Source organism: Guillardia theta (assembly GCF_000315625.1).
Source record: "Guillardia theta CCMP2712 unplaced genomic scaffold GUITHscaffold_35, whole genome shotgun sequence".
Classification (NCBI taxonomy): domain Eukaryota; class Cryptophyceae; order Pyrenomonadales; family Geminigeraceae; genus Guillardia; species Guillardia theta.
The window spans coordinates 213,216-226,472 of NW_005434639.1; the positions used below are offsets into that span (position 1 = coordinate 213,216).

Here is a 13,257-nt window from a genome sequence, read left to right on the forward strand (position 1 = left end):
TTAGGAGAAAGCACAAAATCCTCCTCCTCCTTCCCTCTTCCCTCCCCACTTGAAAACTTTTACAGTACATTCCTTCTCTCCTCCTGCTCCCCGTCCCTCCCATTCTTTTCACATTCCATCCCTCCATTTCTCCGTTTTCTTCCGTGGGTCTCGGCCTCTCTCCCTTCCTACCTCACCCCTTCATGTTTCGTTGCTTCCTCCCGCGTTCCTCCCCTAACTACCTCCCTTTCACTAACTTCAGCCCCCACTAACAGCAGCACATCATCCAGCTCCCAGCTACTGATCCAGCACAGCTGGGCAAGAGCTATAGCCACCCCGGCCCTGGCAAGGAGCAGGGACGAGGACCAGAGTTGCCGCACAACCTCGGCATGTCTGCTGGGAAATATTCTTTACTCAAAGTTAAGTTAAAAATCAGTACGAGGACAGTTAGCGGCTGCCGTTCCCTCGGATCAGTTCGGACGGGCCGGGCCTCGTCCCGGCCGGGCCGCTAGCATCCCGGGACCCAGTCCCGCGATCCCGGGCCGCGGCGCCGGCGACTTAGTAAGTTGGGCCCGGGGACAGCAGCCGGCAGGACTCCTCATTAGGTTTGGTTCTCGCTGTCTTTTCGGCCCGGGTCAAGCCTCCTCGACTCTCCTGATTGTCCTCGTACTGATTTTTAAGTCAACTTTGAGTGAACGTTCAGTGCGGGTCAACGGTTGGCACTGCGCCACAACTTGACCTGCCGGAGTGTGACGGAATGAGTCAGTGTGATTGCTGCTTGCGAGGTTTCGTCAGTCTCTGCTTTATTGGCTTCGTTCAACCCTGAGCCGACAAGTATCTCTTTATCTCCTCGTCCTCCGCCAAGTCCGCCGCGCTCTTGTCGCCGCGGTATGTCTTCGCATGCTTGTTTGCTTTCATCTTCTCCACAAGGATCCTCACAACCTCCATGTCCCCTCGCATCGCCGCGAGCATCAGAGGAGTGTAGCGGTCCCTGCCGACAGTGAAGTTCACGTCCGGCTTGTTGGCGAACTCGCTCATCCACTCCTCCAGCCTCTGCAGGCTTCGGGTGAGAATGGCGACGAGCAGAGCTTTGCGACGCTCTTTCTCTGCATGAGTGATGCTCGTTTTTGGTGATCTTGACGATCTTTGAACAATCCGTTCTATGACGCATGTTACTCGGGAAGCACTCAGAGCAAGGATCGATTGCAGACCTTGTCCTAGAAAGATGATATCATCAAGCACATCTCCCAAATTTTCGGGCATACGTTCCGCTTGCATTAGGAGCACTGCGATCTCCGTGACATCAGTTGAATCGTTCGCCATCCCCGCTGCTTGACGCGGCAAGCTGAGACCATAAATCAGTTTGTCAGTGGTTTCCCGTAGGTTGCACAGCAAGGATGCAGACATCTTCCTTGACTCATCACTGTTCTACTCACTAGCACGAAAGAAGAACAGGTCTAGCTCACAGAACGAGTCAGGACGGATCACATGGGTTGCTCTGGACACCAGTCCGTCTGCAAAAGGTGAATGATCTAAGTGCCTTGAATGGATCTCTGGCAGGCAGAGAGGAGAGGAGGGAGGTGAGTGAGTGAGTGAGTGAGGGAGGGAGGGAGGGAGTGAGTGAAGGGGGGAGGGAGGGAGGGAGTGAGTGAGTGAGGGAGGGAGGGGAGGGAGTGAAGGGGGGAGGGAGGGAGGGAGGGAGGGAGGGAGTTGAGTGTTGAGCTGGGAGGCTCTGATTTGCTGCCTTTGCTAGGAAGAGGAGGGAGGGCATATAGGGCATAGGGGTTTACTTTACTGCCCCGCGATACGATCGAGATTGAACCTTGGGGCCGACTCTAGCCTCTTATTTACTCAGTAAAGTAGGCTTTGAACCCTTGTAAACTTTATCTGTGTTTGCGTGCTCGCCTGTTTCGGCAGTATCGCTCTCGTATGGGTCTTACCGTCCTCCTCGCAGGGGCCTTGCGCTACTGCTCTTTGTCCTGATCCTTGTTCCCCTGCTTGAGTCGTGCATGCCGTCGCCGGGCTTGCCGCGTGTTTGGAGTAGCGGTTTTCGCTGCTTCCTTCATTTCCTAGTGTTTCATTGAGGCGGGTTTGTAGGGTTTATCCTCGTCCTCCTTTGTTTACTCCACAGCTATATGAAGGCGTCAGGGTCGAGCCCTCCCAGCGTCGCCCTTGCGCTAATGGCCTTGTGCTGCAAGTCAACTCCGATGAAGTCTGCGGATCAAGTCAGCATGACGACGCGAACAACATAGCGGCAGGGCATCACCGAAGAAACTCTCCATGCTCCTCTCCTTGCCGACTCCGTACACGCCGTCCAGGCCCTGGCAGTGGGATCTCAGAGAGGAGGGGGAGGGATGGAGGGGAGGTTACCTGCATGGGCGAGACCTGTGCCTCCTCGAAGTCGCAGTCCCACGAGTTTCTGTTCTGGAAGAAGGAGTGCAGCTGGTAGCAGTTGTAGTGCAGACTTAGTTTGTCTGTTGCTTCCTTCGGAGGAGCTTCGGGACGAGCTCGTTGCCCCGAGGGTCCGTTCCGCACTGTCTCCTCTCCCTCCCCCATCCTCAAGATCGACCGAGCCCGCAGGAGGGATCGGGAGCGGAGGTCGAAGGGGTCGGCGACCTCCTTGAAGCTCGACCTGTAGCTCCGATCCCAGCAGTGGAACACGACAGGGTGGCAGGGCGCGAAAACGTCGAACCCCCGCGTCCACATGCGGGCTAGCATGGTCAGCTCCTCCCCGAAGAAGAGAAACTTCATCGAGGGATCGTAGGGAACTTCCAGCAAAAGCTCACTTGTGGAGAAGGAGCACCCAGCTGCCCAGAACAGGCTCACCCGAGGAGCCGCCGGCCTCTGCCTCAGCATCTTCCCAGCTATCCGCAGCATGCCTTCCTCGCCGAACTGAGATGCGCACAACAGGGTGCTGGGAGACTGCTGGGGGACGGGATGGTCCCTGTCGTATCCGGGAGGATACGTGCTGAGCACTGGCTTAGGGCTCGGGCACGAGCCCAGCTGGGAGATGAGGTATTCATCCCACCCCTCAGCGAACCGCATGTGGGAGTCGATCTGGAGGTAGTACTTCTCCCCTGCCCAGAGCCTCTGTGCGAGGTACCTTGCCCAGCACGGACCTCTTGCTTCCTTCCAGTGGAACCGGGTCTCCCGCACGTTCTCCTCGCATCCTTCCGGCAGGTCACCCTCATGCAAGAAGCAGTCCTCGTCATCCTGGAAGTCGACCTGCGAGATCAGCCCCACATGCACCCTCTTGGGCAGCTTGGCTTTCTGGAACAGATCTCGCACGGTCTTGGGGCACTCGGGGTCCCTGTAGGCGACGATCGAGACGAAGATCTCCTCCGGCCTTGCCTCCTCCTCCTCTCGTCTTGCTGCGAAGGCCTGACAGCTCTCCAAGAACGAGCTGGGGCCGTACAGCCATCCTGATATGGCGAACCTCTCACTCGCGCACGGCAAGACCTCATGCTCCATGTCGGGCAGGAAGAGGAGGAGCCGATCGCACAGAGGAGCGACGTCGACGAGCCCTTCCTTGGGGTGGTACAGCCGCAGGACGCCCCCGTGCTCTTCACGCCATCCTTCCGCTACACGTCAGGCGTGAGGGGAGGCAGAACAGAGTTACCCGGGTTGAAGTAGTAGATGCAAGTCAGTCGACGACCAGCGTTGGTCTCGCTCACGTCAGAGTGCCGCACGTAGCAGGCGCCCTGCGCGTACCGGGCGAGCTGGAACGTGGCCTTCTCGCACGTGAAGGTCTGCGATAACGCGGTTACCAGGGAGTCCCGCGCACTGACGATGGAGTCTGACACTGCCTGGAGGGAGAGTGAGGGACGGAAGTCATGAAGGAGCGCACAAACCTCCATGCAGGAGATGCTCCGCGTCAGAGCCTCGTCACTCAGGTCGCCCGACAGCTTCCTCTCCAGAAGCGAGCTCATCCATATGATCTCGTCCCCTCGCGCGCGGACGTCCGTCCATGCAGTCGAGTCCTTACCCATCCCAGCTCTTCTCATCAGACCTGCTCGGAAGATGTTCTGCGCTGCCCCCCGCGCGCCTTCAGCCTGATCCCTCCCCAGGAAGCCGTCGAACACAGCGAACCCTCTCTCCCTAACCATCTTGATCGCAGACTCGGCGTCGAACGTGTTGGAAGTCGCTTCCAAGAAGCTGCGGTCTGCCTTCTCTGTTCCATCCTGGGACCCCCCTGTATCGAGAGCTCAATGGGTTCACCTCAAGTCCAGCTCTACCTGCGAGGGACCGGAAAGTCCCGTCGTCCAGCAAGGAAAGCACCTTGAGCTGGAGGTGCTGGGGCAGCTGACCCAGCCCGCTCATCCGAAACTCTTCTTCCTCTGCACCTGCTCTATGGCGTCTCAGCACGCAACATTGTTCCTCTGTCTTCTGATCTACAAGATTGCTCTCTCTTCCTCCCCCCGCCTCCCTCCCGCCCCTCACAGCATTGCTGGTCCCTGTCTCCCCGATGAAATAACGGGCGTAACGAGCGGAAAAGTCCACAAGCGGCATGCTCAGTCGGTAGTTCGCTTGACTCAGAGGCAGCAGGGGGATGAGGACTGGAAGCTCGTCCTCGTCCTCGTCCTCGTCCTCTTCCTCTTCTTCGTCCTCCGACACGTCCTCGTCCTCCGACACGTCCTCAACCTCGTCCTCCGACACCTCCATGTCCACGTCCTCCACGCCCACGTCCTCCTCATCCTCGATTCTCCTCGTCCTCCTTGTCCTCTTGTTCCCCTTTTCTTCGCTATGCTCAAACACAAGCTCTTCGAGCCTCATTCCTCGAAAGTCAGGAAGCTGCATGCTGGAAGGGCGCTGCGAGAAGAACAAGCAGGAAAGGGCGCTCTACCAGGACAATGATGAAGGGCGTTTGAGGAGAAATTCTGCATGCCATGCTGAGAGCTGCGGGAGGAGAGCAAGGGATCAGCACATTTGGTGCGAAAACCACCCCGACAACGCAGTTCACGCTCACTTCACGAGGGACAAGGTAGCAGCAACGGAGAGCTTCCCCAAGTTCCACGTTGAGAGGCGGGATGACGTGAGTGCAGACAAGATCGGCAAGAAGAGCACGAGCACGGAAGACCATGTGTCCTCTGACGAGTGCCATCCGAGCTACGAGATCGCTAACTCGTCGACATGGCTGGAGATCATGTGCGCAGACGGCAGCCAAGGATGGCAGTGGAGGGAAGACAGGGAATGTAAGGGGTTGCACCATGTGTTCTTCCAGGCGCTTGAGGACGTCTCAGTCTACTTCTGCCATGTCTCCGGCAAGACGCTCGGGTTGTCCGACGACAGCATGTACACGATCAAAGTGTTCAAGGGAAGCTTGTCGATCCTGTCGTTCTCCACTCAAGAGGATTGCGAGGTCATGCAGAAGAACGGACTGCACGTGTGGTATGGTGGCAATCCAGAAGAAATGTCGATCAAGCCATGCGGAAGCTCCGGCGAACTGGAGGGGATCTTGAAGCAGAGGGCATGTTGTCTGCATGAAGCGTCGGAGCACGAGTACGTGTACGATCGCAGAATAGAGAGCAGCGGCAGTCGGATGAACTTCACATGGAGGGCATGCCTGTTTGAATGCCAACAGGACAGAGACACCTCAAGTCTCGATCGCTCAAGTTTGGTTCAGAGGTCGTTCGTGGAGACGCTGGACGACATAACCGACAGGATAACCGACGGCATGTCCGGTGCTTACCTGAGATTCCTGCCAGAGGATGTGTGGGAGGCTTATCAAGGTCTTTGCTAATCAGAAGTTGTCGGGCTAATTTTCTTTTCAGTATCGTTGGAGTCAGGAGGTCGGAATGACAGCCGGGCGGAATTTTTCCGCGAGTATGCTCAATCGCTCTTACTGACGGGTGCGACAGACAGCGTCCCCCGGACACGTCCCTAACGATGTGCTCTGTAGGAGAGGGGATCATGAAGGCCGTTCCTGGCTTCGACTCGTCTTGGAAGTGCCTCTGTCCTCCCAACAGGCTTTTCGAACGATTGCCGCTGCCAAAATGCTGCCGTCTGCCCTCCTTGGGAGATGTCAAGTTTGCATCTGCTCAGGAACATGCATAGGACGCTACTGTGCTCGTGCTGATAGGTTTGGAGCAGGCGGAAGAGACGTTGGCCATGATTCAGTCTATATCTCTTGGACAGAGGGCTGCCGACACAGGAGAGATCACTCACGACTTCCAGTATGCCTTCCACGCGATGGGAGCAGCTGCGATATTTGACGACGACCGTCTTATGCGATTCTTGTGCTTCGTGCGGCAACGAGGTCCCAGCTTGTTCATCGGCCCTCCGGATGTGCAATTGTACATTAAGCACCTCCTCGTGGGCCCGGGTTGTACCTTCCTTCCGATCCAGCGAGGTGACGTCATCAACTCTCAAACTCTAGCCGACATCCACCAAGAGGCCATGCGGGTGCTGATGCTGAAGTCCAAGGACAGCGGGAGCGAGCTGAGGGCGCAGGTGGTGGTCATTCATGCAGGGTCTGCGACCCCAGTCCTGCAGAAGCGAATCTTGTCGTCTAGTCAGGCTGCACAGCTCAAGGTCTTCTCCATCGACTTGAGCGAGATGGTTCAAACCTTAGGGTTCGACAACCTGGACCTGGACACCTCTGGAGCTGGCTTCTCCTCCTCCTCCTCCTCCCTGGTGCAAGAGACAGGGATCAAGTCCCAGGACCTCCTCAACCAACTCTCCATCGCTACCAAGACCCGCCGAAAGATTCGTTTCCTCGTCACCACGGCGCTGGTCACTGGGGAGGATGACAGGTGGAGCCGGCAGGAGCTGTACAGGGGGACGTTCAAAGCTCTTGCTCGCCTCGGGTATCCCGATCCTCTAATAGTCGAGGCCGTTCATGGAGGGGAGTCTCGGAGCTTCTTAGAAGGCTATGGGCACGTGGTCTACACCGACCTCAACGACTTTGAGAACCAGGGCAACAACGAGGGCAGGTCGATGCTGCTGGCGCTTCAGACTTGGGATGTGAAAGATGATGTGATGGTGAGCGGAAGCAATCAAGATGCTTTTCTTTTCTCCTTTCTCCTCCGCCTTCTCTCCCCCTCCATCCTCCTTCGCTTCTTCCGAACTTCCTGCTCGCTGCTCACTCTTTCCCCTTCCTGTCCTCCTCCCCATGCTCCCACTCTCCTCCCTGACAGAGGAACTAGGTCATCAAGCTCACGGGTCGATACTCCCCCGCTGATCGCAGACTCGTTCAGGTTCATCGTGACGCTCTTGTGCATGCACGTTGACCCGTCGTCTTCCGTAGCTCGTGGAGCTCAACACCCATCAGGACGCGATCGTCAGGGTCCGCAACGTCTCAAGAAGCGATCCTAACTTTGACTCCTAAGTCCAGGTCTCCATGAACGACGGGTTGATGTTCACCGGCTGCTTTGCGATGAGGAAAGGGCTCCTGCAGGAGGCTCTCAGCGCGATGGACTGGAACCAATACGAGTAGTCCAGCTCCTCCTCCCACCAGCCGATGCTAACCACTTGTCTCCTACAGATCGCACGGAGTTCATCTTGAGTGGGCGATGTGATCGTTTTCTCTCCCGTTCCGACGGTCCTCCTGACTTGTCAACAGGGTCCACAGACTCCGTCAGATCTGCGAACCGGACGATTGGCTGCTCGAGAGGACAGTGAGCTTCGAGGCATGTAAGGTCATTCTGATCCCACAACTCGGCGTACTGGCGTACAGGTCAACCCTGTCGCATCCTGAACTCTGGTAGCGAATGTACGAACGTGGGGCAAGCAGAGTAAGGGCTGGAATCGAGGACAAGATGATGGAGTTATGGGGGAGGTGGGGTAGGACTAGAAATCCATTGAATTCCGCGTCACTCCTAAGACAACCGATGGCCTCGACTAGCCATCAAGATGGCTGCAGCGATGGGGAGAGAGATGCCAGAGTTGAGACTAGCAGAATCAGTTATTCTTCTTCCGACTTCGAGCGCGATAGGAAGGCGACGAGGCAAGCTGAAGCTCGTACAGACTTCACAGCATCGCGAGTACATGGCATGTAATCTGATCCATCGGCTTTCTTCAGTCAGTATCAATCTTGTTCTTCCATCCTCTGACTTCATAGAGGCATATTTAGCCATCTGAGCTGTACAGGCTGCATCATCTGCAGGTCTTGACGTGTTAAGCACGTAGGCACAACTTGTCTGCTCGTTCTTTCGTCATCATCTTGTACTCCTTCTCCTGCACTTGTGAACTCTTGTACTTCTCCTCCTCCTCTCCTCCACTTGGTGGTGGTGGTGGTGGTGGAGGAGGAGGAGGTACTTCACCATACTGCCAACTTAGTCTCTGTACACTCTTTGATTGAATTTCGGGGGATCCATACGGCTATGGTGACTAAAAGTTTTGTGGTACCGTCGCATGGTTATTCGGTACAATAATAAAAACACTTTTACAAATTGCGATAGGGTGGGGCGGACGCAAATTGACTTTGGACCGGTAATATGACAGGGAAAAGTAGGGGTAGCGAAGATTGTGGAGTGGACACCAATTTCGGGGGTGCTGAAGTCGCAACCGCCATGGAGGAGGAACTGACAGAGAAACTGAGGAACCAGGTGCGATGAGGGGGAGGGGAGAGGGAAGGAGGGGAGGGGAGGGGAGGGGAGGGGAGGAGAGGGGAGGGGAGGAGGGGAAGAGAGGAGGGGAGGAGGGGAGGGGAGGAGGAGAGGGGAGGAGGAGAGGGGAGAGGAGAGACGAATAGATCAGACACAAAGCGAGGAGGAGAGGAAGAGATCGAGGCATGAAGGAGAGAAACGACCAGAGAAGCGGGATGAAAAACGGAGGACGAAGGGAGGCAGGGAATGAATGAGAAAAGGAAAGATCAAGGAAGGGAAAGGAAAGAGAATATTTGTCCTTGATGACCGGTCAAAACTTTGTGAGAGAGGAGTATGATAAGCGGAATAGAAGAGAATGGAGGAAGGAAAGAAAAGGCCAAGAGCAGCGAGAGAGTTTCAAGTTACAACTGAAAGATTCAAAAATTTGAAGTAGAAATACCAGGTGTCTGCTCAAGCATTCGCCCTTGACAACGCAGTGTACACGATAGAGGAGCTGCAAGAAAAGCTCATGAATCCAGAAGAGGGGGAGACAGAAAAGTCATCGTGGGATGATATGCCGATAGAAGAATTACGAGACATGCATAAGAAGAAGAAAGCAGAGTTTGATGCGCACGACAAGGAGTTTGAAAATGCAAAGGTGACCGTTGTCCTCTCACCTTGCTCGCCTTTGACTGTCCTGTCTCTCAGAACGAGCTGGAGAGCATAAGAGAACAGATTGTTATGTTGAAGACGAGTCAAGGAGTTGTTCTTAAGAAGTCTTCTTCATACCCCAAACAGCATCATTCAACTGAGACGACCTATGACACTTCCGACTCTCCCTTTTTCAAAACGTTGAGAGAACAACGACAGAAGTTAGAAAGCGTTTTGAGTATCGTCCACAGCCAGTTAGAGCGAGTGAACGAAAGGACAAAGTTGAAGTCAGAGATTTTACACTATGAGAATTCGGTGAGTTCTGTGGCTCTATGGTAACTATCTACTGCTTCATCCATCCTTCTGACGTAAACATGACTAAGATGTGTTTGTTTGTTTGTTTGTTTGTTTGTTTGTTAATGTGTGTGTGTGTGTGTATTGAAATCGGCTCGTTTATGTTGGTTTGATGAATTCCTTTCCAGCTCATCTGCAGGAAAATCGCTCTTGAGAACGTAAAAGAAGGCATGGTAAAGGCGCAGGCAGAGCTGGAGATTCTGAATGCAGTTTTCAACCCCAAGAAGTTTTCGATCAATTGATTCATGATAAGAGTTTGAGATTATTTACAAGTGATTGAAACAAGGGATGCAAAGTGTCACGATTCGACTTTTCCGGATTTGCCAAAGGTGAATTCCATGCGAGACAAGATTCCATCGACGGCTGTGGGCTCACATACTACGGACTGAGGGCGCTGGTCAGGAGGGCGGAGAGGAAGGAAAGAGTAGGAGGGATACAGGATGAGCAAGAGAAGTGGAGAAGAAGAAAAACAGCGAAGGTGAGGAGAGGAATAGGAGAGAAGAGGAGAAAAGAAAAAGGAGGGGAGCGATGAAGAGAAAAGACATCAAGAAAAGAAAACGAGAAACGATCTGGAAGAGCAGAGACAAGAAAAGAGAGGTAGGATAACGGAGATCAGGAGGGAAAACTTACCCGCAGGAGCGGTTTCTTCTTCTGATTGGCAAAGTTCGGCGAGGGGAAGGGCTGGGAAGGGGGAAATCAAGAGGCAAGAGGGGAGGGAGCAGAACGCTCACCATGATCTTCGCTAGAGCAGAAGCTCCACCCAACGACGAAGCAGGAGCACCGAACTTGAGGTCTGGCATGCGCAGGCGTCAGGAGGAGAAAGAAGAGCTGGAGCAAGGGAAGGAGCAAAAGCAGGAGCAAGTGTAGGAAAAGGGAGGCTGGACCGTGGGGCAAGAAAAGTCCCTTGGCCCCATCGCTCTTCGCCTGCTCGCACAACATTCAGCAGGTCGGCAGCTGGGCTTGTCAGACCCCACGTCACCTGCTCGAGCGTCCTGATGACGTCATCAGTCGTCAGCCCGAAGGCCTTCTTGAGCACGGGCTCGAACATCCTGTCGAGACTCGGATGATGGTCCTCCACCTTGGCGTCGTAGCGCTGGTGACATACAAGTCACGTGATCTGGGAGACCCTCCCCCCACCTGGTCTCCCTTCCATCCCCCTCCCTCGTCTCCCTTCCCGTCGATCTTCACTTTGTCATCTTCCCATCCCCTTCCTGTTCCCTTCCCCTTAACCCATGTCAACTCTCTTTCTTCCTCCTCTCTCTCTCTCCTGTTTCGTTCTGCTCTCACTCAACTCCTCTCCCCTCCTCTCCCTCGTCTCCTGGCCATCTCTATCTCTTCTTCCTCTCCCTCCTCTGGTTTGCTATCTCTCCTCTCCCCTCCCCACCTCCCTTCCCTTTCACACCTTGGTGAACGTGTTTGACGCGTAGACAAGCTTGCCTTTGGAGTAGATGAGGTACATCGGGACGGACTTGATATTGTGACGATCGGCAAGGAGACGAGACTCAGCAATATCGAACTGCTCAGATACATCAGCCCTCCCTGCCTCCCCCTTTCTCCCTCTTTTCCCATCCCTCCTGCTTCCTGCCTCCTGCCTCCACTGCCTCTGGACCTCCGATTGCCACTCCCCCCCCCCCCCCCCCGCTCATTACCTGCATCATACGGAAAGGAATCTGATCTGCAGACTTCAAACACTTCCGCGTGCTCAGGTCCATATCCCCGTATCTGCTCCCATCGGAGAAGAAATGAAAAGTCAGGGACCACTATCAAGGGGGAGGGACGCCTCCCTTACCTCTCCCAGATTATTCCGTTCACATCCTCCATTAGCGCGAGGGCCTGCTACAAATTCAGCTCCTTTTCTTTGCCCTTTCGCTCCACGGAAACTCCTTTCTTCCCTTTCTGCCTTTCCTTCTCTGTAACCCCCTTGCTTCTCCCTCCTCCTCTTGCTCCCTCTTCCCCATTCTCTTCATCCTGCTCCCTGCTCCCTGCTCCCGCTCTTTCGCTGCTGCTGCTGCTGCTGCTGCTGCTGCTGCTGCTTCGCTGCTGCTGCGCTGCTGCTGCTGCTGCTGCTGCTCCTCCTCCTCCTCCTCATAATCATGATCACCTTGCTCGACGCATTCGGCGAGGCCGCAGACACACACACCACCATGACGACCTGCTGCTGGGGGGCCTTTTGGAGAAAGGAGTCGTACTCGGAAGACTTCAGGCTGGGCAACTTCACCTTCTTCGTGAAGTAGGGCGCGAACCGGGTGCAGGTCTCGAACCTTCCTCCCATCAGCACCGGGGCTCTCACCGGCTCCGAGTTCGAGTCAGCTCGTGGGAGGATGCACTTCCATCCCTTCGCCATCTGCCACCTCCGTTACTTCAAGTTCCTCCCTTGCCCCCTCCTCCTCCCCCCCTCCCCCCCGTCTCCCTCTACTCCAAATTTCACCGCTGCTCTCCCTTCTCCTTGTCCCCTTGTCCCTCTCTCCTTCCCTCCCCACCTCACTTCCTTCCTCCACCACCCCAGTCCTCTGCTCTTCTCTCTTGTCATCCCTTCTCCCTTCTCCCTCCTCCCCCTCAACCTCCAGCCATGTCCTCACCTTCTGCTGCAGCATGTAGCTCTTCGACTTTGTGTCCACCCCCTCGGTCCACTTGGGCCTCCGCTTCCCGTCCTCCCCGATCTCATGCTCGATGTAAGGGAGCGCATGCAGGGCACCAGCGTTCTCCGTCGTGATGGTCGTGATGACATTGATCTGATGCCTTATGCTCTCCGTAGTCACTTTGCTCGGGTTGTTGGCCAGTTCCACAACACGCGGGTCGAGGGTCCCGTCCTTGGGCATGACAGGATCCACCTTGACCGCCTTGAACGTGTCACGGAGGACCTGAGTCTTAGACAGAGAGTCTCTGCACTTCTCTACATCCAGGAACAACTTTCCCCGCTCATTTCCTCTCCCAGTCCCAATCACCTTGTCCAGGTACGTGTCGCTCCTCCTCATCACCTGACCCAGCTCGAACACCAGGACCTTGTCCTGAGCCTTGAAGGTGCATCGGATGTTCTGCCGATCCGTGATGTTCATCGAGAGGAAGTCATTGATCTTGACGTCGATGGGGTCCTTCAACGGCGACTTCTCCCATGTCCACCGCCGCAGGCAGTTACCGTCCTCGTCGTAGTACGCCCCCCCGCTCAGTGTTGTAGAGACCATCACCTTTCCGCTCTTGTACATCATCGACCCCTCCCCCCTGCAGTTCCAGCTCCCCAGCACATCCTTCCTTCCCTTGTGCCTGAAGAACGTAGTGTACAGGCCGGGGGGTATCCCGTCCCCTGCTACGATGTTCACCGCTATCCTCCCATCAGGATAGTGGACGATGCCGCTCCCATCCTTCTTGATGTAGGACAGGAGCTGACCACTGGGGTAAAACCTCCTGGACCCCCCTAGGATGTCCTCCTCGTCCGACATTCTGCCCTCCCCTAACCTGGCCGTTGGATACAACACCGGCACCTTTGCCTTTTATACTGGGGTGGGGGTGGGGCCTCCCTAAGACGAAAAAGGCAGTTGCTGGATTCGGAAGTTCCAGGCGTGTATAGAGCGAGGGCAGGGGAGAGGGGAAGGGGAACGGGGACGAGAAGGAGAGGAGAGGAGAGGAGAGGAGAGGAGAGGAGAGGAGAGGAGAGGAGAGGAGAGGAGAGGAGAGGAGAGGAGAGGAGAGGAGAGGAGAGGAGAGGAGAGGAGAGGAGGAGGGAGGGAGGGAGGGAGGGAGAGGGGAGGGA

At 55.6% G+C, this 13,257-nt stretch overlaps 4 protein-coding genes across 4 annotated transcripts; 1 reads left to right on the forward strand and 3 right to left on the reverse strand.

Annotated features, from left to right (window-relative positions):
* Positions 1-795: 795 nt before the first annotated feature.
* On the reverse strand, positions 796-1,386 carry GUITHDRAFT_108659 (hypothetical protein; the record flags this gene model as incomplete). Its single annotated transcript, XM_005832314.1, has 1 exon — positions 796-1,386. The coding sequence occupies one exon, from the start codon at positions 1,384-1,386 to the stop codon at positions 796-798; it is 591 nt and encodes a 196-aa protein (XP_005832371.1).
* Positions 1,387-2,241: 855 nt separating this feature from the next.
* GUITHDRAFT_71355 (hypothetical protein) lies at positions 2,242-4,085 on the reverse strand (the record flags this gene model as incomplete). Its single annotated transcript, XM_005832315.1, has 2 exons — positions 2,242-3,554; positions 3,599-4,085. 2 exons carry the CDS (start codon positions 4,083-4,085, stop codon positions 2,242-2,244), a joined length of 1,800 nt encoding a protein of 599 aa, XP_005832372.1.
* A 780-nt stretch (positions 4,086-4,865) lies between these two features.
* GUITHDRAFT_138969 (hypothetical protein) lies at positions 4,866-7,675 on the forward strand (the record flags this gene model as incomplete). Its single annotated transcript, XM_005832316.1, has 7 exons — positions 4,866-4,908; positions 4,935-5,708; positions 6,059-6,960; positions 7,125-7,175; positions 7,313-7,410; positions 7,541-7,616; positions 7,655-7,675. The coding sequence occupies 7 exons, from the start codon at positions 4,866-4,868 to the stop codon at positions 7,673-7,675; spliced, it is 1,965 nt and encodes a 654-aa protein (XP_005832373.1).
* Positions 7,676-8,996: 1,321 nt separating this feature from the next.
* On the reverse strand, positions 8,997-11,337 carry GUITHDRAFT_152708 (hypothetical protein). Its single transcript, XM_005832317.1, has 10 exons — positions 11,299-11,337; positions 11,159-11,231; positions 10,912-11,025; positions 10,489-10,602; positions 10,394-10,433; positions 10,241-10,302; positions 10,140-10,190; positions 9,638-9,894; positions 9,213-9,470; positions 8,997-9,162 (listed from the first exon to the last, which is right to left on the reverse strand). Exons 1-8 carry the CDS (start codon positions 11,328-11,330, stop codon positions 9,808-9,810), a joined length of 573 nt encoding a protein of 190 aa, XP_005832374.1. The 5' UTR covers positions 11,331-11,337; the 3' UTR covers positions 8,997-9,162; positions 9,213-9,470; positions 9,638-9,807.
* Between the last annotated feature and the right edge of the window lie 1,920 nt (positions 11,338-13,257).

Coding starts and splice junctions, on each gene's coding strand:
- GUITHDRAFT_152708 (XM_005832317.1), bottom strand. CDS start 11,330: ATGGAGGATGTGAACGGAATAATCTGGGAGAG. Junction 10,191..10,240: donor CTGCTCTAGCGAAGATCATG/GTGAGCGTTCTG, acceptor CCCCCTTCCCAG/CCCTTCCCCTCGCCGAACTT. Junction 9,895..10,139: donor AGAAGAAACCGCTCCTGCGG/GTAAGTTTTCCC, acceptor CAGCGCCCTCAG/TCCGTAGTATGTGAGCCCAC.